This window comes from Pelophylax lessonae, assembly GCF_965119305.1.
Source record: "Pelophylax lessonae genome assembly, chromosome: 5".
In the NCBI taxonomy this organism is placed as follows: Eukaryota; Metazoa; Chordata; class Amphibia; order Anura; family Ranidae; genus Pelophylax; species Pelophylax lessonae.
Genome location: NC_138772.1, coordinates 356167627 through 356195223, shown reverse-complemented (window position 1 = coordinate 356195223; position 27597 = coordinate 356167627). Strand labels below are relative to the sequence as shown.

The 27597-nt window shown below is 47.1% G+C and overlaps 1 protein-coding gene across 1 annotated transcript in view; it reads left to right on the top strand.

Moving 5' to 3' along the window:
• The first annotated feature begins 223 nt into the window (after positions 1–223).
• CTDP1 (CTD phosphatase subunit 1) overlaps positions 224–27597 on the top strand; it is a 289118-nt gene continuing 261744 nt past the window's right edge. The window contains exon 1 of the mRNA XM_082258480.1: positions 224–585. Within this exon, the coding sequence (XP_082114606.1) occupies positions 281–585 (305 nt within the window). The 5' untranslated portion in view covers positions 224–280. The remainder of the gene's footprint in view (positions 586–27597) is intronic.

Sequence of the window (27597 nt, the reverse complement as noted above, 5' to 3'; positions counted from 1 at the left end):
ATCCCTGCTTCCATGGCTCGGAGTCGGTAATCATCTAGCAGCAGTCAGCATAACTCCAATGTAGCCGCTGTAACACACCGCCCGTACTACCTCACCATGTGACCTCTGACTCCCCGCCCCTCCGTTCCAGCGCCTACCGTTCAGCGGACTGGGAGAGCTGTGATGTTAGTCGCTCCTCCCCACCATGTGACCTGTCACGTGCGCCATCGTCTAACCGCCGCCCCCCTCCGCTAAACAACTCCATTCTAGCATCTACTGTGCTGCCTGGGCTACGCTGAGCATGCAGCGGAGAGCGCAGGAGGACCGGGAGGCGCGGCCCCCGTCACAGGATAGCGAAGTGCGCTTCCCGGGGCCCCGGCCCATGCGCCTGCTGGAATGGAAAGTGTCTACGGGCATGTCCGTACAGATAGGCTCGGTGCTGGCCTTGGGGCTCCCTATCCCCACCGCGGAGAGTAGAGAACAGCGTGGCCCGCAGGAGGCGGCGGCGGGGAGGCCACACAGACCCCCTGAGAGGAAAGTCAAGTCGGACCGGGCCGGAGTGGTACTGGAGCTGTGTGTGAGGCCGGGACAGGTCGTGTGTGCGGGGTAAGCTGAGGGTTGTGTGCGGCCAGTGCTGGGAGGTGTGTGTGTGAGGGAAGGAAGGACGGTTCCTGCTTTCCCTCCAATGTGAGGAGCTCAGCCCCCTGTGCGCTTGTTTACAGCTCGGCCACATGTTCCGGGGATGACAGCTCTGTGTGTATATACGTGTGATGTGTACTCCTAGCTCTGTGTGTATATACGTGTGATGTGTACTCCTAGCTCTGTGTGTATGTGTGATGTGTACTCCTCACTGCACACCTCTGCTTACTATCAATTCTAATCAGTCCGTGCTGTCTGCGTTGTAGCAGAGATTGTTATTCTATTGCAGAGTGCCAGCCTGGTGTACAACGCCATGTTTACCAAGCCCCCTCATTTATCTTCACCTGGAAATAAAACTCCACTCGCCACATTTTATTTACTCATCAGGTCTGTCAGATCTTTAGGTGTATGTTTGGAAAGGAAGATGTAAACAGACTACTGTACCATTTACACCCGCCTACCTCTCCTGCTGACCAGGTTTTTTGTTTCTGTGGACTGGATCGGAGGTAGCCTGATGTAAACTGACAGCAAAATCCATTTACACCCAGCTGCCCATAGAGATCAATGGGTTCTGCCTGTGTCCGCTCTGCATAAACTGAACATGCTCAGATGTGACAGTCCAGCTTCAATCAGCAGACGATCTACTCCTAGATCTCATAGATCACCTGCTGACCAGAACGTGGTAGTATGAAAATCCGCCAAGCCCCCTCATTTATCCCCCCCCCCCCTCGAAATAAAACTCCACTCGCCACATTTTATTTACTTTTTTGGGCCCCATCAGGTCTGTCAGATTTTTAGGTGTATCTTTGGAAAGGAAGATGTAAACAGACTACTGTACCATATACACCCGCCTACCTCCCCCGCTGACCAGGTGTTATGTTTCTGTGGACTGGATCAGAGGTAGCCTGATGTAAGCAGACAGTAAAGTCCATTTACACCCAGCTGTCCATAGAGATCAATGGGTTCTGCCTGTGTCTGCTCTGCTTAAACTGAACAGGCTCAGATGTGACATCTAGGGATGCACCGAAATGAACATTTTGGGCCGAAAATGCAGGATGCCCTTGGCCGAAAACCGAAAATGACTTTTTCCCCCAAATAATTTTAAATTAGACAGAACAGGGGCATACACCAAAACAGAACAGGGGCGTACACCAAAAACAGGTAGCGAAGTACACCTGTCGCTGCCACCCTGTCACAGTATATGTACTGTGATGGGTTCGGCAAGTGGTTAATTTAATTACCAATGGTATTTGTATTATGCAGCATGAGGGGGTTAATATATTGCCACTGCTGGTCACTGATGCATTAGTGGCCGACCAGTGGCAGTTAATTAACCCCTTTGTGCTGCATTAGTGCAGCCAGTAGCAGTGCAACCAGTGTTAATTAACACTGATACTGGTTGCACTAATGCAGCATAAGGGGGTTAATTACCTGCCACTGGTTGATCACTAATGCAGCAGTGACAATACATTAACCCCCTCATGCTGCATATTACTAATACCAATGGTAAGCTCGCCTCAGCGTCCCCCTCCTACTCACTCAGCTCCTCCAGTGTCCATTATTCAAAAGTCCTGCCTCTGGCCGTCTGCCCGCCTCCCGGTGATGTCCCTACTACTACGATCTGTCCATGAATGAACTGACACACCGGGCGGGAGGGCGTGCGAGCGGCCGCTAATAGATATAACTATGTGAGCCTTCACTTCCCTGTCAGCGGCACGATGTCCATGAATGAACTGACACTCCAGGCGGGGGGAGCGACCACTAATAGCTATAACTATTTGAGCCTTCACTTCCCTTCCCTATCGGCGGGTATCTCCTCTGACAGGGAAGTGAAACTCACATAGTTATAGTTATTAGCGGCCGCTCCCCCCGCCCTCCCGCCCGGAGTGTCAGTTCATTCATGGACATCGTGCCGCTGACAGGGAAGTGAAGGCTTACATAGTTACAGCTATTAGTGGCCGCTCCCCCCCCCCCCCGCCTTCCCGCCCAGTCTGTTAGTTCATTAATGCAGAGATCACAGTAGTAGGGACATCATTGAGAGGCGGGGCTGCCGGCCAGAGGCGCGTCTTTTCAAACCAGCGCTGCGCCTTCCTCACGGCGGCCATTACTTTTGGCATTTTTAACCCATTATCGGCCGAAATGGGATAGGCCCATTTTCGGCTGAAAATTTCGGTGGCTGAAATTTCGGTGCATCCCTAGTGACATCAGTCCCACTCCAATCAGCAGAGGATCCACTCATAGATCACCTGCTGACTAGAACGTGGTAGTATGAAAATCGGTGTCCCATGGAATTCAGCAGCACCGGATCTTGCAGGCAAGGAAAACAAACCGAACACTAAGAGCTTGAGCCGAAGAGTACAGTGATAGTAAGTAGCAAGCGGCTAAAGTAGACCATTAATCTGAAAATGAAGTCCTGCCAGATCACTGCAGGTATAGCTATGTAAAACATTAAAAATATCTATACGGTTTAAAACTGAATAACACACTGTCTCATGTTCTACTTATGCTCAGTTGCTCTCCATTATTAGGCACTGATGAGTATGTAGTAGAGGTCGACTGATTATTGAAGCGGCCACTTATTGGGGGCTGATTTTCACATTTTTCAAATATTCAGTATCGATCAGAAACTTTACTGATGTTGGTCAGACCTCCTTCCCCTGTCCCCACGCAGCGCTTGTTGCAGTCTTTGCCAATCGCTATCAGCGATGCCGCGGGCAACAGAGAGCTAACATATTTTACTGCCCACCTCGCATCACCGCTGTTCTGCCCCTACAGCAGGGCCATGAAGGCTGCTCTTGACAGAGCTGCAGGCTAGCAGAGAGATAGTTACATCATCTACAACCGCCCACCCACAGTGACAAGTGACACGCTGCATCTGGATGACAGTGGCAAGTGACACCTGTCACTCAGATGCAGTGTGTCACTTGCCACTGTCTACTGCCAACCAAATGCAGCATGACAGTGATGTACAGAATATCGACACCTGATATCGGCCTGAAAGGCACCCAAAAATTGGTATTGGCCCTAAAAAAAAAAAAAAAACATTGGTTGACGCCTGGTTTGTACAGGCAGATCTGCTGACACTTAGGGCTCCATCCCACCGTACGTGCATGAAAACCGAGCAGATTTCACTTTCAGAAATGGCAGTTTACCTCAGTTTTCATGCACGCTAGCATCAGTTTTAATGCATGTCAATTATGTGCCCTATGTACACCGATGTTGTTTCCATTTTTTTTTCCAGTGCAGAAAACGGCATACATGTTGCCAATTTCCTGCGCAAAAAAAAAAAAAAATCTGGTGTGAACAGGGCACACAGAGAACCATTTGTTTTTTTTTTTTTTTTTGTTTTTTTTGTTTTTTTTTTTTTTTTTGTTTTTTTTTTTTTTTTTTAACCCTTGCAGAACGCGTTTAGAAAAACTGACATTTCTGCACCATGGTGTGAATGAGGTCTTAAAGCAGAACTTTACCTATACAAACTTGCTTATTGCTGGAGGTTGCCATTTTGCTGAAGCCCAGAGCCCCCACACAGCAATAAATCATAAAGTGGAACTAAACCTATTGATTTAGCGGTTTCAAAAAGCAGTTGGATTCCTTGAATGCCTGGTGGCTACTGTCCTAACTGATCACATGTGCAGCACCATGGCAGTTGCAGTTTAAACAGAAGCAGCTTCCTTGGCTGTAGAGGATAGGAGAGTTTAATTCTGCTTTAAGGCTTTCTGCAGATCGGGCTCTACATACTCAGCAGTGCCTAAAATGGGAGAGAAACTGAGCATGTGCAGAGCAGGGTGAGAGTGTATTGCTGGCTTTTAAACATTACAGACACTTATTTTAATGTTTTACATTGCTACACCTGCAAAATGGGCCATCCAGAAGTGATCTAGCAGGACCTAATTTTCTGACTAAAGTTTCACTTTAAAGCGGAGTTCAACCCAAAAGTTGAATTTCCGCTCATTTGCTTCCTCCACATTTGGCACCTTTCAGGGGGGAATGGGTACCTGTTTTTGACAGGTACCCTTCCCTACTTCCGGTAGACGGTGCCGCGGCGTCATCCCTTGGAAGTTTGGCTCCTTCCTCCGCCGCCGAGCCAATCCGAATGTGCAGCGTGCTTCGCGCATGCGCAGTAGAGACCAAGCCCGTGAAGCCGCAAGGCTTCACTGCCGGGTTCCCTTACCGGCAATGGCGGCTGCAGCACCCGACAGCCGATGGAAACATCGGCTGTGGTGCCGACATCGCAGGACTTCAGGACAGGTAAGTGTCCTAATATTAAATGTCAGCAGCCACATGTGTAGCTGCTATATGTGTAGCTGCTGACTTTTAATTTTTGGAGGGGGAGGCTGGAACACCGCTTTAAAGTGGAGTTCCAGCCTTTTCACTCACCTGTCCCACGGTCCAGCGATGCGGCCGCCCGAAGCCTCGATCCTCTTCCCTCTGGTCACGGCGGCGCCGGCATCACTGGTGTGGGCACCCGGCTGTGACAGTTTGCGGCTTCACAGCCGGGTACGCACTGCGCATGCACGAGTTGCGCTGTGCTTCTTGATTGGCCGGCAATCTTCTGGGACCTCTGACATGTCCCAGAAGATTGCAGGGAGGGAGGGGGAGAGGAGAACTTCTGTTCAGGGCGCCGCGGTGCTCCGAGCGGAAGTGGGAGCGGGTACCTGTCAAAACTAGGTACCCGCTCCCCCCCCCCCCAAAAAAAAATGACATGCCAAATGTGGCATGTCAGGGGGTTATTACTACCTAAAACGGAAGTTCCACTTTTGGGTGGAACTCTGCTTTAAGTTGAAATAAACCCTTCTATCCTTTACAGCCAAGGAAGCTGCTTCTGTTTGATCTTCAACTGCCATGTTGCTGCACATGTGATTAGTTATGACACCAGCCGTTTGATTGAGAACACAATCTGACAGCTATTTCAGGAATGTAACTGTTATTGATGGGTTTAGTTCTGTGTTACAATTTACTGCTGGGGCTCAGGGCTTCAGCAAAATGGCAGCCTCCAGCAAGAAGAAACACGAGCAATGCTGGAGGCAATTTAGAGCACGCGCTTATTTTTAAGCATAATTATTGATGTGGAATGTATGTTTCCTGCTATAGAACATTATTTTTTTTCAAAGTATGAGGAAAGTTCTACTTTAACACCATATATGCTGAAAGGAGTACAGGCAAGCGGGGAAACGGCATGTCTGGAGTTTACCGCTCTATGATAACTGTCATTGTACTCTTTGGCTCAACCTCTCTGCACTCGGCTTGTTTTCCTGATTGCTTGGCTGCAAGATCAGGTGTCGGTGCAGCATGCACACAAGCCATAGGGGGTGTCAACTTTTGTGGGATGCCAATTGTTCTGCTACTACGTACTCTGTTCAATGTGAAAGAGCCCCTAGGCTTCATGATCATTCGCTTCTAAAACGAACCTTTCAAGTCTGTAAAGTGAACATTATTAGGTCAACCATACGCTATACAATCTGATTTTACAATCTCCTTTAGATCAGGGGCATGGCCAGCCGCATGGAGCTGTGAGTTACATCTGTCCGAAGCTCCTGATCGGTTGTTCAAGCGGCTTGCAGCAATTGCCAACACTCAGTCCTGCCCAGCCATGGGTAAACAGGGCAAGGACACCAAGCAGGCTGGAGGAGGTTCTCCTTCAGGGGAGATCAGTCACTTTCTTACCTGATCTTCCTGTAGCAGGGTACAGCAGGCAGCCAAGATGTTGCTGGCTCCCAGCACAGAGACACAGCCCCCAAGCTCTCTACTTGCCAATATTTTGAAGCCTATGCACACAGACTGGAACATGCATACAAACCTAAATCTCCTTTAGATCTGCCATTAAGATATAGTACAAAGACCTAAAGACAGTGCGTTGTGCTATCCCATTAAAGTGCAACTAAACACACTGATTTAAAGTGGGATTAAGGGGAGGAATACTCGCATTTCCTACAATGGTCTTTTCCCTCACCAGTATCATCTTCTGTGTGCTGATTTGCGGGTACTTTCATTGGCATGGGATGATGTCAGTTCATCTCATGCGTAGCAGCTTGTCATCTTTGCGTACATGGATCAGGCCAGCCACTATAAGCTTAAGGTGTTTGTTACCCCAGCATTTCATATCTCAGCTGTACTATGTACACTGCTCAAAAAAAATTAAAGAAACACTTTTTATTTAGAGTATAGCATCAAGTCAAACTCCTGGGATATTGATATGGTCAGTTAAGTAGCAGAGGGGGTTGTTAATCAGTTTCAGCTGCTTTGGTGTTAATGAAGTTACCAGGTGCACTAGATTGGCAACAATGAGACAACCTCCAAATCAGAAATGGTTTTACAGGTGGAGGCCACAGACCCCCCCCCCCCACTTAACTTTTCTGACTGTTTTCACTAGTTTTGCATTTGCCTAGGGTCAGTGTCACTACTGGTAGCATGAGGTGATACCTGGACCCTATAGAGGCTGCACAGGCAGTCCAACTCCTCCAGGATGGCACATCAATACCAGAAGAATTACTGTGTCTCCCAGCACAGTCTCGGGCATGGAGGAGATTTCAGGAGACAGGCAGTTACCCTAGGAGAGCTGGATGGGGCCATAGAAGGTCCTTAACCCATCAGCAGGACCGGTATCTGCTCCTTTGTGTAAGGAGGAACAGGATGAGCACTGCCAGAGCCCTACAAAATGACCTCCAGCAGGCCACTGGTGTGAATGTCCCTGACTAAACAATCAGAAATAGACTTCATGAGGGTGGTTTGAGGGCCCGACGTCCTCTAATGGGCCCTGTGCCCAGCACCGTGGCGCTCAATTGGCATTTGACATTGAATACCAGAATTGGCGGGTCTGCCACTGGCGCCCTGTGCTTTCACAGATGAGAGCAGGTTCACCCTGAGCACGTCACAGACGTGAAAGGGTCTGGAGAAGCCGTGGAGAACATTATGCTGCCTGTAACATCGTTCAGCATGACCGATTTAGTCTTGGTCTGGGGAGGCGAGTCCATGGAGGGACGCACAGACCTCTACAGGCTAGACAATGGCACCCTGATTGTCATTAGGTATCGGAATGAAATCCTTGGACCCATTGCCAGACCCTACGCTGGTGCAGTGGGTCCTGGGTTCCTCCTGATGCATGACAATTCCCAGCCTCATGTGGCGAGAGTATGCAGCCAGTTTCAGGAGGATGAAGGAATTGATACTATTGACTGCCCCCCACACTCACCTGACTTAAATCCAATAGAACACCTCTGGGACATTATGTTTCGGTCCATTTGGCGATGCCAGGTCGCACCTCAGTCAGGAGCTCAGTGATGTCCTGGTGCACATCTGGGAGGATATACCTCAGGACACCATTCGTCATCTCAGGTGCATGCCCCAACATTGTCAGGCATTCATACAAGCACGTAGGGGCCATACAAACAGTACCATTGTGAGTTGCTGCAATGACATTTTAGCAAAATGGACTAGCCTGCCGCATCACTTTTTCTCTTTGATTTTCGGGGTGTCTTTGAATTTGGTTGATTTTCATTTCCATAAAAGGATGTGGCATTCTTTTCATTCTGAACACCTTACCCATTCCATATCAGTATAGATGGCTAGCATGACATTTTTTCCCCATTGAGATCTGTGTTTTTGAGTGTTCCTTTAATCTTTTTTGAGCAGTGTACTTGTATGAAAAAGTATCCTGTTCGTTGTATTCAACAAAAAAAAAGACCAGGTGTCCGTATTGGTGACAAACTCCACGTGCCACAAAAGAGCAATGTTTCCGTAGCTTCTAAAGCAAATAATCCTTGGGAACCAGGATTCCAGAGACAGCAAAAAGTGCTTAGGACTAGGTATACTGGTTCAATGAAGATGCTGGAGTTGTGGTCTGCTCCTCCCTTTGCTCTTGCGCATACAGTGCTTCTGGAGGCCAAGGGGGGTACCCCCGCCACCAATCGTTGTGACCACTGGTTCGTGGTCTCTTTTTTTTTTTTTTTGGGGGGTTTACCAAGAACTATCGTTCCCTCCCACAGCCATTCATCAAGCTTAATTGTCTAGTGAGACTGAGAACCGCGGGATTGCCTCTACTTTGCCCTTACAACCCATAGCAAGTGGGTTTGCTTCATTTCATCTCACAGTCAGTAGAGTGTGTAAATTAAAGCCATGAACCTATGTTATGGTGTGTACTAACTTTTTATGGTCCCCTCTTATCAATAAAAACGCTCTTATGGAAGCTGTATCATCTCCATTGAACCAGTATTAGTCCTAAGCGCATTTTTGAGAGAATTTTTTGTGGTGGTCTTTGTATTGCTTCCTTTGTGTGAAATCCCCGGTGTTCCTGCCAGTCCCTCTGCTTGCCTATTAAAAACTGACCACGCTAAGCAGGAGAGCACACTGCGATCAGTTCTCTAGCTCTGCTGGGAACTCGGCCTGTTCTCCTCCTATAAACAGACTTGCTGACATGCCCCCTTTGCATAGCCTCTTACTGGGAAGCTCAGTGTACTATTTTCTCCTCCCCCAGCTCTTATGCAGCTTAGAACAGAGGGAATGTGATCGCTTCTAAAAAAAGGTATTTATAATGTGTTTTTTTTAAAATATCTATACACATTTTGCTTTTCAGGATGGATATATAAAATTTTCTAAAAAAAGAAAAAAATTATACTTGCCTACTCTGAAGTGGTTTTGCACAGAGCAGCCCAGATCCTCCTCTTCTTGGGTCCCTCTTCCGCTTTCCTGATTGCGCTCTCTCTCCTGTTGAGTGCCCCCCACAAAAAGCAGCTTGCTATGGGGGCACCTGAGCCGAGCCGCAGCTTCCTGTGTCCATTCACACACTAGGCCATGGCCTGGCCTTGCCCCCTTTCTCTCCTTATTGGCTCACTGACTTTGAGAGCAGCCAATCGCGCCACAGTCTCAGTCAGTGAGGATGGAGAGTCCTGAGCTGCTGAAAAACTCCTGCAACATCACTGGATCGAGATGGGCTCAGGTAAGTATTTTTTGCAGCACACAGAAGGCTTTTGATCTTAATGCATACAATGCATTAAGATAAAGTTGATCGTTAATAACTTTAACTGTGCATGCGCAGCTCAGTTTACATTCTGGGGATCACTGTAAATGGACAGGTAGGTGTGTTTTATTTCAGAAGAGACATTGCATGTCTTTTCTACACTGAAAATCCTGCTTGCTCACAGTGATTAACAGCAGAACAAAACACTCCTTTCCTTTACAGCAAAGTAAGCTGCCAATCTTAGCCCCTTTTTGATCTGCTGTTACCATGATGCTACACAAGTGATCAGTTATAACACCAGCCATTGGATGGGTTGGCAGTTAATTTGAGAGAAGCTGCTGTGACAGTTAGCATTCACAGCATGCCTTAAAAATAACTGTTTTGGGAAACCGTTAAAGTGGTTGTAAAGCACAGACATGAAATATGAACAAAGCATTTCCTATAGTGTGTGCTTGTCTCAATCCAGAGCACTAAATGTAACTTGGCTGCTGATTCATTCCTCTATCAGCAGGAATCACTCCTGACAAATTTTTCTGACACCAGTTGAAAAATGGTGATAAGGGAGGGAGCTCCAGTTGATTTGCAGCCTCCGCTCTGTTCCTGTGTGATGTCTAAAGGAAGGGGGGTGGGGGGGGGTAGGTGTCTCTTCTCTCCAATCAGCTCTCAGAACTCTCCTTTACTAAGCTCTGCAGAAAGTATCTCCAGCGCTCTGCCCCCTTTTTTTCTTACTGCTTAGACAAGCTTTATGAATTTGTCACTTTTGAATGGATGTAGAGAAGACTACATTTAAACTCTGTGTATCACCTGGGGTAATAACTTTTCTGGGTAAATGTAAGGGATTTCAGTGTATTCATAGAGTAAAGTTGAGACAAGAACCGAATACCCCATGAGTACCATGATTTAAACTCTTTCAGCTTGGCAAGCTCTACATAATAATTTTTAACATGGAGGAGTCCTTAAAATGGAGTTCCACCCAAAAGTGGAACTTCTGCTCATCTGCTTCATACCCCCCCCCCCCCCTTCCAGTGCCACATTTGGCACCTTTCAGGGGGAAGGGGGGGAACAGGTACCTGTTTTTGACAAGTACTCTTCCCATCTTCCGGGAGACAGCGCAGCAGCGCTGTCCCTCAGAAGTTCCACCACCTCCTCACCCCCGCCGCCGAGCCAATCATAATGCACATGCGCAGTAGGGAACCGGCTGTGAAGCCGAAAGGCTTCATTGTTGGTTTCCTTTAGATCGAATGGCAGCGGCAGCACCCAGCAGCCGATCCGAAAACCGGCTGGGGTGCTGATATCACGGGCTCCCTGGACAGGTAAGTGTCTATATATTAAGTCAGCAGCTACAGTATTTGTAGCTGCTGACTTTTAATTCTTTTTTTTCCCCAGCTGGGACACCTCTTGAAAAATCTTTCTCGTCTTAGAAAACCCCTCCTAATAGTAGGTCTCTAGCTCACAGTACATTAGTGTGATGGTCAGAAGGAATTCTTCTTACAGTGAGGAGTGCAAAGAATCACTCCTTTATGAATGGCTAAGAAAGAAAAACATCGTTGGTGTCTGTAGTTAATCATCTGAGAAGTAGAAGCTGCTCAATACTAAGGGGACGCTCAGCAACCCCTGAGGAACCCTGGTTGAGAGAGACTGGTATAGGATATGGGCAGCTTTACACAGATCTGAGTGCATCTTATAGTCTTCGATGTAAACCTCTACACTACGTAGACTTTCAGAGGCATCTGCAAGTTCAAGGTTTAGATACCTTCACCATATCAAGAAAAAATTTAATTCACGGTCTATTTACCCTGGGCATCTACAATCTCAGGCAGAGTCGCCACGATTCTGCCTGCAATCTCAAAACATTTTGCCAAATTAACAGATCACACCACGCTTGTTCAGGTGGCATTCATTTGCAATGGCACTTAAACATAGGTGTAGCTCTGCTGTGATTGTCGCATGATAAAGCTTCGCACAATTTGCTGTGATTGCAGAGCAATTTATCGTGGCAGAACTGCACCCACATTTATGTGCCACCAATGGTACCTGAACAAGCGTGGCACGATTTGTCAGTTTTGCAGAGCATTTTGGGTTAGTGGGCAGAATCAAGGTGACTGCCTGCGATCACAAATGCCCAGGTGTGAAAGGTTCCTCAGTGTTGATTTTGTGGAGTTGAGTGTAGCTGAACGCATGTACACATGACTAATAGGGCCTGAACTCCTCTAAACCTACTTTAACCACTTGCTTACTGGGCACTTATACCCCCTTCCTGTCCAGGCCAATTTTTAGCTTTCAGCGCTCCCACACTTTGAATCACAATTGCGTGGTCATGCAAAACTGTACCCTTATGAAATTTTTATAATTTTTTTTTTTTTTCTCCTCTCACCTTTCAGGACGGCAAACACGTGAGAGATGAGAGGCTCCAACCTACAGGAAACACAATCAGTTAACAGCTGTTAAAAGGCCCCACCCTTCCCCTTGTCCCTCAGATCTGATTGTGTTTCTCCCACAGCGAAACATTTTTTTTTTTTCTCTGACCTGAAGATTTTGTGTTGTATGGTCCCCCTGTGAGGCAGGTTCAGCAACGCCTGTGAAGGCCACACTCTACCTGCACGCCTTCTAGGCTTCTCACAGGTCACCCCAAGGTACAGGCAGTTGGTCACTGTAGTGGTCCCTCCAAAGCCTGTGGCCTGCTTATTCAGCAGGGGTCTCCTCCGGTCCTTCTGTTCATTCAGTTCGCATGCAGCCGGAATTAAAAGAAAACCGCCGGACAGCGCGCTCCAAGCCTCGCTTTGAAACCGGAACTTAGGGTTTGTGCAGGAAAGGTGGAGCATGCGGAAGAGGGAAGCGAGTACAGAAGAGACGCCGGAACCCCATGGCGGCAGTAAGGCAGACTCTCCAGCCACAAGGACCCGGGAAGCTGCCAAAGAAATGAAACCTGCCGCAACCCACCTCATGGGGAAGGAGGAGGGAAGGTCGGTTCAGGTGGCCACAGGCAAAAGCAGATCGGAGCCCAGTAAGTGCCATTTTCTTTTCCGATTGGGGCTGTTACCAGTGTCTGCTTAGTCTCTGGTAGCTTCCATGCTCTCCCTCAGCGGTACCTGTAGCCAAGCTACTATGGGGCAGGAAGAGTGATCTGTTTCTCATCTTCTCTTGCAGAATCCCCAGGTGGAACCCAGGAGCCTCTGATAAAAGCACCCCCTGTATCTGCAAGCACTAGCCCCTCTAAAAAGTGTAGTAATTGCAGGGAGAGACTGCCCAGTCCTCACACCAAGCCCTTTTGTTATAGGTGTATTAACAAACTGGCTGGTAAGGAGGCCTCAGGGTTGATAGATTTCCTTAAGTCTATGCAGGAGGAAATGCTAGCCACTATCCAGTCCTTCTGCACCTCTGTAGCTTTCCCCCAGGGAACCGGGTGAGCTAACCCCTAAAGAGTGCCCTTCTTCTCAGGAGAGTTCACTTTCCAAGGCAGGCCTATCTGCTTTTCTGCCTGGTTCGCTGGGTCGGGTATTGTCCAGATCCTCTGAGAAAGGGAAGAAATTTCCTAGCAAGTCCAAAAGGGGAGAAATAAGACATTTTTTTCGTGGCCCCCCAGGGGCAAAGTCAACAGAGCCAAAAAATAACCCAATAAAAAGTTGGACTTTGGTAGAGGTAGGCAAAGGAATAACTTGCTCTTCCCCCTCTCTAGGCTCAAGTGCCAAAGATACTAAGTGACGCTAGGGTCAAAGTGGGGGGTAGACTGTCTCATTTTGTATCCCAATGGGAGGAAATTTCATTCAGTCCATATATTCATCACCTCATTCAGGAAGGTTACCGCCTAGAATTTTCATCCAAACCCCCACCAGAAGTGACTTTAACTCATCCTCCAAAGGATGTACTAAAAAGAAGTATGGGATTAAAGAACTGGCTGAACTAGTGATAGTTCCCGTGCTAGAAAGCCAGCTTTACCAACCTTTTACTCCCACGTGTTTTCGTGGTACCCAAACCCTTGGGAAAATACTGCCTTATCATAAACCTCAGAAACTTAAACAAGTTCCTAGATCACACAAAGTTTTCAATGGATGGTATTTATACAGTCCTCAAACTATTGAAAGAGGTGTTTATGACTACTCTGGATCTCAGGGATGCATACCTGCATGTTCCAATTCATCCGGAACACCAGGCCTTTCTGAGATTTGCGGTGGTCACAGAGGAAGGGACTGCACATTTGCAGTTCAGAGCACTCCCCTTTGGTCTAGCAGCCAGTCCAAGGATTTTTACCAAGATCCTGGCAGAGGCGGTGGCCTATCTTCATCTCCAGGGAATAGTTTTGATTCCTTACCTGAGCGATTACTGATTTTTGGTTCATCGGTGGACCAAGTGAGATCCGACACCCACAGGGTGTTGACAGTCCTACAGACAATAGGCTGGTTGATCAGCATAGAAAAGTCTTCCCTGGAGCCTGCCCAGGTTCAGACCTATTTAGGGTACCGGATAGACTCACGGGTACAAAGTCTTTTCCTTCCAAGGGAAAAGGTGGAGAAGGTAGTCTCTTTAGTAAAAAGGTTGGTGGTTGCCCCCTCGTGCTCCAGGAGAAAGAGATCCTGAGAGTTCTGGGGCTCAGGTCAGGCAGCATCCCAGCAGTAGCTTGGACACAGCTACACTCGAGACCTTCAATTCTTCCATCTTTCCTCCTGGGACAAAAAAGCCAAGTCCCTGGACGAAAAGGTAATCCTCACCTCTCAGGTAAAAACCTCCCCTGGAGTTGTGGTCAATTCCACGCAATTTAGAAAAGGGCAGACCTTGGTGTCAGTGAAGCCCTCTTAAGGTCACCACAGATGCAAGCACCTGGGGGTGGGGGGCTCATCTAGAGGGAGCCCAAGCCCAGGGCATCTGGTACAAGGAAGTAGCCCGGGCCTCCTCCAACTTAAGAGAACTCAGATCAGTGGGCGAAGCCTTAAAAGCCTTTGAGATTTCCTTTTCATGCGTGGAAATCCAGGTCTGCTCTGACAATGCTACAACAGTAGCTTACCTAAATCGCCAAGGGGGTACCAGGTCAAGACCCCTGTTGGTACTAGCCCAGAAAATCCTAGGCTGGGCCGAAGAAAGAGTGATCGCCCTGTGGGGAATTCATATAAAAGGGGAAAGCAACTGGGAAGCAGATTTCCTCAGTCGTCATCCAATAAGATAAGGAGAATAGGAGCTAAATCCCAAGGTATTTCAGAAACTAGTCCAAAAATTTGGCTGCCCTGAAGTAGACCGATTTGCCAGCCAACAAAACAGAAAGGTAAAGAGATTCTTTTTCCTTTCACGGGAAAGATCAAAAACCTTCTTTGTGCAGCTTCCCCTTCAACCCCCCTAATACTTATGAGCCCCATGGTGATCCAGCGATGTGCACGAGAGCCCAGGCTCTTGGCGTATCTTCCTTCTTATTGGCTCCTGCTGCTGTCAGTCAGCCAGTGAGCCAATGAAAAGAGAGGGGGTGGGACCAAGCTGCGGCTCTGTTTGAGAATGGACACGCGTAGCAGTGGCTCGGGAGCCCCCATAAAAAGCTGATTGCTGTGGGGGCACTTGGCAGGAAGGATGGGCCAGGAGCGCCGGCAGGGGACCCGAGGAGGATCGAGGCTGCTCTGCAAAGAAACCTTGCCTTTTTAATATCACTTTAAGAAGCTTTCCACTATACATGAGAATAGGAAACCACCCTCTCTCCTTCGTGTATATGTGTTTATATTGGCTCACTGACTTTGATGGTCAGCAGTGGACGCTAATGCGTTTTCCCCAATCAGGAGAGAGAGTCCCAGACAGCCAAGGTACTCGTGCAACATCGTTGGTTTGAGATGGGGCTAAGGTAAGTATTAATGGGGCTGCTGCACACAGACGTTTCAATGCATTAGGATAAAAAACCTGCCTTTTAAATAGGCAAGAGAGAGGCTCCTCCGACCAGGAAGCACATGATTCACTTTTGTATTAAGTCCTTAGTTTTATGTGTTTACTTCGGCCAGAGAGGACACATCCACAATCCACAGTCACCAGGGACTTTGGGGTTATAACTTCTACTCAAGATCAGCTGCACCTCTGATTGGTACCATAGTTTTACTGTGATTTCTCCATTCAAGAGGACACAGAGCACAGGCACAGATGCACTAGCTCAACCCCGGCTGGGGAAATTGCAATACGTTTTCCTACCCTTTCGCCTAATACCTTGCGTAGTTCAGAAACTGCAGATGAGAGGAGCAAAGATCCTTCTTGTGTCTTTTTGTTAAAAAAATAAAAAGTGGTTTTGGGGTTCTCAGCTTTGCACAAACCGAGTGTAATCAAGCCCTGGATACCACCGGCAAGACAAGACCTTCTGTTTCAAGGCAAAGTATGCCACCCTCAGATAGAAGGCATGCTGCCAAGGCTAATTTTTCTGAGAGGGAGTGGTTTATTAACATGGGCCTTTCAGAGAATGTTTTAAATACTATCTTGAATAACAAAGTGTTCCATGAATGCCATCTACAAAAAAATCTGGAAAAGGTTCTATTTAAAGCAAGAGAATGACTTGACTGAAGCCCCAATTCCTAATTCAATCTCGGAGTTCCTGCAGGCTGGTGTGCACCAGAAGTTATCAGTAGGCACGTTTAGGTTCAGGTAGCAACCCTCTCTAACTTTCTGGAAATTAAATTAGCAGAGGACCCTCTAAAAGATTTCTAAAAGCGATCTCTAGAAGTAGAGTCCCAAATAAAATCCCCTCTTGGGATTTGTGTACAGCCAATAACAAGAGAAGGGCCCACCGACCTTGTGCATTACCACTAAAATGTATTAAAATCAAATGGGTAGCGTACAATATATTCACAAACCTAAGATATGTACAAGCATGTAGGAAATGGGAACCGCTCGCCCCCAGAACACTCCTCTACTGCTGGATAGCTTGATGGCGTCCACAAAAACCTGGTATGGTTTACGCGTTTCGATGGAGAACCCTCTTCCTCAGAGCCAAAATTGCCACTCCTTTTTTGTGTACAGCCCTTGAGTTTTCTTGCTGAACCTTTAGACATTCGAATGCTCATTAAGCAATTGCCTACTGAGCACTTTCACACCCTTCCTGCCCAGGCCAATTTTCAGCTTTTAGTGCTGTCACACTTTGAATGATAATGAACACCTGTAGCCTAATTAACATTTTTTTTTTTTTTTGAGACACAGCTTTCTTTTGGTGGAATTAAATCACCGCTGGGTTTTTAATTGTTTTGATAAACGAACGAAAATTAAAAATTTTCAGTTTCTGTAATACAATTTCGTAAACTGATTTTTCTCTTCCACTGATGTGCTCTGATGAGGCAGCACTGGTGGGCACTTTTTGGGGCTGATTGCCCTGATTATCAGTGTAGATGACACCTGCGTGGTTTGCCACTTACTATCTTTCTTCTCACTCACTATCGGCTTGAGGAGAGGAGTGCAGATAGCCAACAAATCTTTTTTACACTGTAATCAGCTGTAATTTGACACAGCTGGTCATATGGTAAAGAGCCGCTGTGATTGGCTCTTTACCACTATCTGTGATCAGCTGTGTCTGAAGGACACGGCAGTTACAGATTTCTGCAGATGCACGCCACGGGGAGCACACTAAAAGTGTGATCACGGGAGAACATCAATAGATGCCCTCCTGGAAATAAGCAACTGCACTGTAGCTGCCATTCGCCTATAGCGCGGTTGTGAAGAGGTTAAAGTACCTCCTGCTAAAAAAGAAAAGTTAAAGCTTTGTGCATGATTGGCCAAAGAACCTTATTGCAGGATCCTCATGGATTAAATGGTCCTTACCTTGGACCCAGCTTTTCTACCAAAGCTGGTGACTTTTTTCATAGAACAGAGGAGATAAAAATTCCTTCCTTTTGTGGAAACCCAGCTAATGAAAAAGAAAAGGAGTATTACAAAACGGACGACAGAAGGTGCCTTAACCTACATTGAACATACAAAGGAGTGGGGAGTTTCTTCTAGCCTGTTTTGTTCAAATGCCAAAAAAGAGGCCTCAAGGTTGAAGAAAGCTATTGTGGAAGCCTACATGGCAGCCTTTCTGCCTCCATTGCTTGAAGTCAAAGCACATTCAACCAAAGCAACCATCTTCTTGGGCAGAAAAAGCTGGTGCCTCCCCTGGACAGATCTGCCGAGCAGGAACATGGTCCAGTTTTCATACAGTCTCCAAGCACTAATGCTTAGACCTGACCTCCAGTACTGACCAGTCGTTTGGAAGAAAGGTCTTGCAAGCAGCAGCCCCCTCCCCTGATAGTATTTATTTCCCTTAACGTCTTTTAGGACAGCACCTGAGATGGCTCCTCCCACTTGCCAACAAGAAACACCACTTCCACCAAACTTTAAATGGAGGATTCTCCCCACAGCTACTCAGTTTTTGTTTCCTCCAGCCGAGGCACACCTAGTGGGAAGTCAGGAGCTCTTAGGTGCTGTCCAGAGACCAGGCTTCTTTCTCCCACGTACCTGTTTTATTCTTAGGAGAGTTCGTTCCTCCAATACCACACAAACTGACTGTTGGATGGGCTTCTTCTGCCTCTTTGGTGCTCGGGGGAAAGCCTGTACTGCTCATGGAAGCTGCTCCTAGGCAGCAGCAGAGGACGGCGGTGGACATTACTTTTTTCCCTCCCTCCCCGCCCACCGACCTGGATGGGCAGGTGCCACTGCCATCTTTTTGGTTGCTAAGTGGAGACTCGCCCGGCCAGACATGAAGTATCTGGCGAGGGGTGGAGCAGGGGTGCGGCGTCACTTGCACCAGAAAAAGGGGGGAGAAGGGAGGAGTGGATCTGGGGCCTAGTTCTGGTCCTGTGCAATGGCACTATTGGAGTCTGGAACCGGCGTTCCTAGGCACATGTGGACACTGCAACACCGCTATGGAGAGCACGGTAACGGCCACAAGTGGGACAGGCACAGGCACCAGCAAGGCCCAAGTAAGGGGTGAATTGGTCATCTTGCCCTGGTTACTGTGGGGTCTCTCTCTTTCTCTTCTTTTTCACCCCTGGTGGCTGGGGCAGGTCTGGGCACCTGTGGTGACCCTGACAAGAAATAGGTTTACTCACTGGGGTGGTTTGTCTTGTGTTTTATTTCTTATTATGACAGGCTAAGAGCTCTGACCTGGCGGTTAAAAAGAAATGCCCTTCATGCAAAGCAAAGTTACCTGAGGGTTGGAGTTATCCAAGAATCTGCCTTCGAAAATATGGGGAGGTACCCCTGCTTACATTGTCCCAGAAGGTGGCCTTTTTGGTGGCTATTACTTCTGCGTGCAGGGTGTCAGAGCTGGCAGTGTTGTCTTGTTCACCTTACCTGTTGGTTTACAGAGCTAAGGTGGTTCTTAATCCCTGTCTGTTGTTCCTTCCAAAGGTCGTCTGATTTCCATTTGGATTAAGACATTGTGTTGCCTCCCTATGTCCCAGGCCTAAACATCCTTAAGGAAATTTCTCTGCATTCCCTGGATGTGGTTCGGGCAAATGGGGTGTACCTGGCAGCTACGGAGTCTTTTAGGGAATCAGACTCACTATTTGTACCCACGGTTGGACCTCGCAAAGGGTTGGCTGCTTCTGCTGCTACCATTTCCAGGTGGATCAGACAGACAGTGATTCAGGCCTATTCAATTGGGGGTCAGGTTCCTCCTTTCCCTGTAAAGGCACATTCTACTAGGGTGTTTAGTGCCTTCTGGGCCTTCCGTTATCAGGCATCAATGATGCAGGTTTGCAAGGCAGCCATCTGGTTGTCTGTGCACACTTTTACAATGTTTTATAAAATGGATGTGTTGGCATCAGCAGATGCTTCTTTTGGCTGCAAGATTTTTGCAGGCTGCTGTTTAGAGGATTTGTTCCTCTTTTGAGGGTGTATTTTTTATTTTTTTTTCAGGTGAGCTCCAGTTATGGTTAAGCTTCAGGTTACCTGGTTGGCTATGGTTAGCCTTGGGAATTTTTTCTGCTGTTTTCCCCTCATGTTTTACGCTGTTTTGGGACATCCCAGTGGTTGAGAAGAATCAGGAGCTGTGTCCGTCAATGAGCGAAAGAGAAAATGGGATTTTTGACTGACCGTAAAATCCGTTTCTCTGATGTTCATTGACGGGTCACAGCACCCACCCCTCTGTGGAGTTGGCTTTCTTCTGACACTGCTTGTAACAAAACCGAGTGCCTATAGCTGAGTGTGGGTATATAACCCATGGGACTGCCCATAGGCGTAGTCAATCTTTTTCCTGCCTAGTGTCCTACTCCTGTAGGGGGCGGAATAACACAATGGCTAAGAAGAATCCGGAGCTGTTTGTCAATGAACATCGGAGAAATTGATTTTATGGTAGGTCAAAAATCCCATTTTCTCTTTGCATTATGGGTGCATTTATTTCACAAAAAGTGAAATATGTCTTTTAACGTTTGCAATGTGAAGAAGGGTCCACTGCAAGGCTTAGTTTATCTCTAGCCCAGAGTTCAGCTTTAAATAATGCACTTTTAGCACCCCTATTCTTAACTGCTCCTCTCAAATTGGTTTGGTCCTTAATGTGTTTGTGGTTATTTACATGCATTTTTATGTAAAGAGTAAATCGTGTAATATTTGCCACTGACTAAGGCATACATGATAAAAATGTAATGTACATTCTTATGGGTCTACATAAATATGACAAGAGTAGGAGGGCTCTTTGATTTTTTTTCTTAAATAAATAAGAGTGCAACAGATTGCTAAACTAAAGCCAAAACACATTCTGCATTTGCTCCCATCTGTGTTTGTAGTCCCTGGAGAGAAGGAATAAAGGGACGTTCTTGTTTTCCTTCAGTGCCTTTGAGGATTTGCAGTAAACAATATGTGTCTGACAGGCAAGAGGCGTGTCTGCAGATAAACATTGCCATGTGCTGTTACCCTGGGGAGAGGGGGGGTGTGGTTGGTTCTTCAGAAGAATTGACCCTCCGACATTGTATAGAGGGACTTGATTGTTAACATGCATAATAGATGTTTAATAGGTGAAAAAGCACCATAGCACGAAAGGTATTGTTTGGCTCCTGCTGTCGATCACACGCAGTTAGGGGGGTTCTCTGCACAAATATGTGCATTTTTATTTTTTTCTAGAATAGTGACATTTAAGGTATAGTTATTAATATACACAGTTTTTCCAAAATGAGAGCAGATCGAATATTTAGTCAATCGGCTACCTTCAGCTTCAGATAACCACCTCAATACTGGTCACTTTCACCCCCTTTCTTCCTAGGCCATTTTTTAAGTGTTCAGAGATGTCACAATTTGACAATTACTCAGTCCTGCAACACTACCCAAATAATTTATTTCTTATGTTTTATACTTTTTTTTTTTTTTTTTTTTATACAGAGCTTGCTGTGTAAATGAAAAAATACAGAAAATTTGAAAAAGCACTTTTCAAAGAATATTTGCAAAACTGAATTTCTTATTAACCACTTCCCCACTGCTCACTGTGCTGCTACTGCTCGTTATCGTCTGGCGACGTAGGTCTACGTCACCAGACATTCCCCTCTCTCGCTCCCGCTGTTTTCAGTCACAGCGGGAGTCGGGCCAGGGGAGGAGCAGCGGCGATAGCCGCTGCTCTTCCCCGATCGTTGGGGAATCTAGTTTGGAGATCCGCCCGCTTGTGTAAGCAAGGAGTGACAGATTGCAGTGTTCAGCATAGGTGAACATGCGATCTGTCCTTATGTCACTCAGTCACCTCCCCCCACACATGTCAGTAAGCACCAGGCATACATTAACCCCTCCCTCTCCAATGAAATTAACCCCTTCCCTGCCAGTGTCATTTTTACAGTAACAGTGCATATATATAGCACTGATTACTGCAGTAATGTCACTGGTACCCCCAAAAGAGTCAAAAATGTCAGTCAAGGGTCCGATCTGTCCGCCACAATGTCGCAGTCCCGCAAAAAAAAATCGCAGATCGCCGCCATTACTCGTTAAAAAAAAAAAAAACACCAAAAATGACAAATCTTTCCCTTAGTTAGTAAATGCAATAACTTTTGCGCAAACCAATCAAAATACGCTTATTGCGATTTTTTTTTTTTTTTTTTTTTTTTTTTTTTTACCAAACATAGGTAGCAGAAAACAAATTGGCCAAAAATTTAAAAAAAAATTGTTTTTTACATCTTTTTTGGGGGGAATTTCATATAAAAAATGTTAAAAATATAATTCTTTCAAAATAAACGCTCTTTTTTTGTTTATAGCGCAAAAAGTAAAAATCGCACAGGTGATCAAACACCACCAAAAGAAAGCTCTGTTTGTGGGGAAAAAAAGGACGTAAATTTCGTTTGGGTACGGCGTCGCACAACCGCGCAATTGTCAGTTAAAGTCACACAGCGCCAAATCGCAAAAAGTGGCCCAGACGTAAGACAGCAAAATGCTCTAGTGGTAAAGTGGTTAACATCTTTGCTCATTTTTTTACATCACGGTTACCTGACATTTTAACAGGGGTGTGCAGGCGCTTTTAAAAGGTAGACAGTCTAAGGTATTTAGTAATTGTTATGGTTAGGGATTTGAAGTTGTAATTTTTTTGGCATAATTTTTTGGAAAATGAAGTAAAAATTACAAATTTTGTGAAAAAATTATTTAAACAAGTTATTTCTCACAACCAGCATAAGCATACTTTAAGTACACCCCAAACACATTCTATGCTATGCTATGGTAGGAATACCACGTGAGACTTTTTCACTGAATAAATCCATAGAAGGACCCAAAATCAAAAAGGAACCTTTGCGCGTTCAAGTTGCTTAAATTACGCATCTAATTTCCTGACCACCTATCACATTTTTTTTGAGGTGCTAGAGCACTAGAACTGTGGAAACACCCACAAAAAGAAAATGTATTTTATTTAAATTTTTTTAACGCAAAGCTTTCAATCAATATATTTCTAACACACGTTATATTCATACTTCGTATTACACCACAAAACAGATTTAGCTACTTTTCGTGAGTATGGGGATACCACATGTGAGGCTTTTTCATAGCCTAGCCACTTGCCTACTGGGCACCTAAACCCCCTTCCTGCCCAGGCCAATTTTCAGCTTGCAGCACTGTCACACTTTGAATGACAATTGCACGGACATGCAACACTGTACCCAAATTAAGTTTTTATCATTTTTTTTTTCAAACAAATAGAGCTTTCTTTTGGTGGTATTTATTAACCTCTGGGGTTTTTATTTCTTGCTGAAAAAAGGCAGAAAACTAAAAAAAAAAAAAAGTTTTTATAAATTGTTATAAAACTTTGCAAACAGGTAATTTTTTACCTTCATTGATGTGCGCTTATAAGGCGGCGTTGATGTGCACTGACCGGCACTGGTAGGTGGCACTGGTGGGAACACAGGAGGCAGCAGTGACTCTTTCTCTTCAGGACCGATGTCCCTCTGACAGCAGCCAGTGATCGACTTTTTTTTTTTTCTCTGAGTGAGGGGGGGGAAGAGCCCCCCCAGAAATATGTTTTTTCAATAAGAAAATAGATCTATGACATGGTATACAAATTTTATATAACACGAAGACCTGAGAGAAAGATTTCAGACTTTATGTAAAGTCTTAAATTATTGCAAGTTCTCCAGCTGAAGACAAGCAAATCCTGGAACACAATTCAAGTAATTCTGTACTTCTCAATGCAGTTCTGAAACAAGGGAAGTATGCATTTCTGACACTAGGGTGTACTGCAGGGGAAAGACTCCAGCTTGGTTTGCTTGTGGGCTTCATTTTAAACCTCCTACAGTTTGGTGATTGGATACAGTAGATCAGGCATCACTAAATGGGGGACTGCGGGCTAAGTCCGGACTAAGTCAGTGTTCCGTCCGGCCCTGCCACTGTCGCGCAATTTAGGTTTTGCTTTTTTTTTTCTCTTCGCCGCTGCTGCCTGATAGCTCTGTTGTCTTTACAGAGCTGACATCTGAAGAGCAGCACAGCGATGCATGGAGGGTGGGGGCTGGCCCAGTTAATTGATAGGTAGAACCTCCCTGTATTCTAGCAAACCATCAGTTAATTGGCGCAGGTCCCGCCCTCCGTCCCTCCCTTTGCCGCACTTTTGATGTCAGCTGCTGTGCCTGATGTAAGGTAGGGCAGGGAAGAAGGCACTGTTGATGTAAAGGGGGAAAGAGGGGTGATTTTATTTTACATTTTTCAGAAAATTTTAATTTTTTTTATAGAAAAAATGAGAGGAAACCCATTTTTTTTTTTCTTTCATTCAGTGACGGACACGGCTCCTGATATTCTTAACCATTCGGGTTATGGTGCCCCCTACAGGATTGGAACACTACGCATTAAAAAACTTCTGGCTACACCCATGGGGTAAACTCCCTCTCCCTGCTATAGTCACTCCGTTTTGTTACAAGCTGTGTCAGGAGAATTATAACTCCACAGAGGGGTGGGTGCTGTGTCTGTCAATGAACCTCAGAGAAATGGATTTTACGGTAAGTCAAAAATCCCATTTTCTCTTTCGTTCATTGATTGACACGGCTCCTGATATTATTAACCATTGGGTTATACTGCCTCCTACAGGCATAGGATACTAGGCAGAAAAAAGTCTGGCTACACCCATGGGCAGTCCCAAGGGTGATACTCCCTCTCTCTGCTATAGGCACTCAGTTTTTTTTTCTGCCTAGTCAGGAGTACGGACTTAGTTCCTTGCTGTGATCTTTGGTCCTGGCAGATTTTTTTCTTTACTTTTCTCCTGGATTTTTCCTGTGAGATCTGCAATCAACTGCCAGATTGGGTGTCGGGCTGGATAATCTACATCCAGTGGTCACCCCAGTCTTGCCTGCGAGCATGCGTAGACCTCAGCTCCATGCTAGGTTGGCCATGAAGTAGCCTCACTGGACAGGGACTGGAAACTCCTCGTGAGGCTGCATACGACTGGGTCTCGGCCCGAGTCGCAGCTTTCCTTCTGGCTGACAGCCCCCCATTTCGATAGAGAGGGATTCTGTATGGAGTGGTGCCTGCTTGGTTCCTGGTATGATGAGTAGCTGTCCACCCCTCTTCCCCCTTGAGAGTTTTGGAGTGGACATGGGCCTCTCCTTGGGATAGTCGGACCCCCCGGGTGCCCCACCTTTCCGTCGGGCACCCCCCTTTTCCAGTGTCCCCCATCCTACCAGACCTCCACATATGCTGGGGATGTTTGGGTGGTCTGGTTCACCTCCTGGGGTAGGGGCAGGGCGCTAGCTGGTGATGGGGGCCGGAGGGGGTGAGTCGCCGGAGACCAGACGATTGCCTGGGGGGGGGTGTATCTGGTAGGGCTCCTGCCAGGGCCCCCCGTCCTACCTGGATCTGTCCTTGAGGCCTGGGCTCCTTCCTGCGTCCCTGTAAGCCATGTGTTGCCGTATGGGGCCGTTATTTTGTTGTAGCCTGTGTTTCTAGACACGACGGCCATGTTTGTGTAGTCCAGCGACCATTTTGCTGTGGTTTGCCATTGAAAACAGCAGCGGTCATGTCAGTGAAGCCCTGTGGGTGGTGAGAGCCCCTCCTCATCCCCTGGTGTTGACTCCTGGATCTTTACACTTCCTGATAGCTGCGCGTGTAGTGCAGATTATCCTGATGACTGCAGGTGCCTGTTTCTGCTGGGTGGTGTGTCTGGTGGGGTCCTCTCCCTCTCTGCTTAGAATCGCTTGTGCCTGGCGATTGGGTGCTGCTGCCAGCGCGGTGAGAGTTGTCCCATTGCAGTGTTTTACACTTTTTGTGGAGTTCCCCTTGTGATTCATGGAGTCTTGGAGAACCTCTTCCCACCTGATCCCCTCTCTGAGGCTACGGGCCCTCTGGGTCCTGACCATCTATCAATGCACTGATGGCGGTCCTGGATTCCTTTGTGTCCCGGGTGGAGGTGGTTTTCGGGTGACTGGCTGACAAAAAGCGCCCCCTACCTCATCTGTCTCATCAAATCCTGAATCTGATTTGATCGCTGCGGACGTGGGTCACCCTGCCGGGTCTGATCTGCAACCTTGCGTGAGACCCTGAAGATGGAGGCTGCACCTGCGACGAAGGTGCAGGTTCCCTTTGACACTCACAAGCCATCCAGAGCGGCAAAGGTGTTTCCTTTCCCTGTCTATTTTGACAGAATTGTCGCTAAAGAGTGGGGACAACCGAAACATCCCCATGGGGTACCGAAGTGCTTTACTAGGCTTTACCCCCATGAGGAGTCCCTCTTTTTTAAGAAGTGGACTGTTCCTCCGGTGGTGAACCCTTAGGTTTTCCAGATTAAACAAGGCAACCATGATTCCGGTTGAAGAGTCCCCGGCCTTTAAGAATCCAGCTGACAGAAAGGCGGCGGCTGTGGTCCGCAATATATACACTCTGGCTGGTTCGGCAATGAGGATGGTAGTAACCATTGCTCCGGTGTCGCAAACTCTAACAAAGTGGGCTAATCTTACGCCGTGACCTGGAGGGAGAACAGCTCCCCCCTGCCTTTGCTGAGCTGGTGGACCAGCTGGTCCAAGGGCTGCAGTTTTTCTGTGATGCTTCTTTGGGTGCGGCTCCCCTGGTTGCTGGGCTCTCTATTTTGGCAGTGGTCCTTCGGCGTATCTTTTGGCTCAAGTGCTGTTCTGCGGACCAGACTTCTAAAAAGGCCTTCACTGATCGTCCTTTTCATAGAGATCGCCTGTTTGCAGCTACCCTGGTTGACATCATTAAAGGTCTCACGGGGGAAGAGTACTTTCCTTCCGCAGGCTGCTAAGGGCAAGGAACCTTGTCGTAGATGTGGGCCTTCCTTCTCGGCTCATGCGTTTTTTCGTCCCTCAGGTTCGATGTGTGACAAGGGCTCGAAGCCTTTCAGGGCCGCCTCTGGCAGATCCAAACGAACCTGGTCTGGCCAGCCAAGGGCCCTGGTGCAAGACAAGTGGGTCCATGAAGTCTTTCGGTCTGGCTACAAGATCAAGATCAAGTTTCGCTCTTATCCCCCAGCAAGCTTCTTTCCTTCCAACTTTTGCCTGTCCCCGGACCGCCTGCAGGGTCTGTTTGTTTTCAAGACCTGTTACTTCAAACTGTGATTATTCTGCTTCCGACTCTGGAAAGTATTTAAGGGTTTTACACAAACCGATTTACAGTTCCTAGGAAGGAAGGCAAAGTGCGTCCAATCCTGGACCTCAAGGTTAAAACTGCTTTGTGCGGGTGCAGAAGTTCAGAATGGGGTCCATTGGAACGATGGTGGCATCCTCGCTTCCATCGACATCTAGGATGCCTACTTTCACATTTCAATATGTGCCAGTCACCAGCATTTTCTCTGCTTTGCTGTGGGAGAAGAGCATTATCAGTTTGTGGCGTTTACCCTTTGGTCTCACCTTTTGCTTCTTGGATCTTCACAAAAGTGTTAGCCCCGGTGCTAGCCTTGTTGCGCCAATGGGGGGTTTGTGGTACTGGGCTACTTGCACGATCTTCTGCAAGCGAAGTCTCCTTCTGCTCTGGTGGAAAACCTGGAGATCACAATGCGATCTCTACTAGAGTTTGGCTGGATTCTTAATTTTCTGCTCTGGTTCTGTCCACAAAGCTGGGATAACTGGGCCTGACTCTGGACTCTGCCAGAGAGAGTGCTCCTTCCTCTGAACAAACTCCAGAAATTGCAGGCTGCAATTTGTCTCCTGCTGTCCAGCAGATGGTCACCCCTCCGGACTTGAATGCGGGGGCTGGGCCTGATGGTGTCTACATTTTTTGAGGCGGTTCTGTTTGCACAGTTCCATATGAGGTCCCTGCAAAGGGAGATTCTGACCAATTGAACAACCTGATCTGGCTGAGTTGGGAAACAAAGGTGACCTTGATATGGTGGCTTCGTTCTCTGGCGTTTCGGCTGGGCAAATCCTTCCTCCCCTTGTATTGGACAGTGGTCACCACAGATGCCAGCCTGTCTGGCTGGGGAGGCCTCCTTGGCAAGCTTTCTGCTCAGGGGATCTGGATGCTGGAAGAATCCAGACTACTGATCAATGTCTTGGAACTCCGAGCGATCAGACTGTGTCTGGACCATTGGATGGATCGTCTTCAGGGTTGTCCAGTACCCATCCAATCTGACAATGCCACACGGCCAAGGCTTATGTCAATCAGCAAGAGGGCACAAGAAGTGTCCTGGTGGCTCTGGAGGTAGCTGGCAT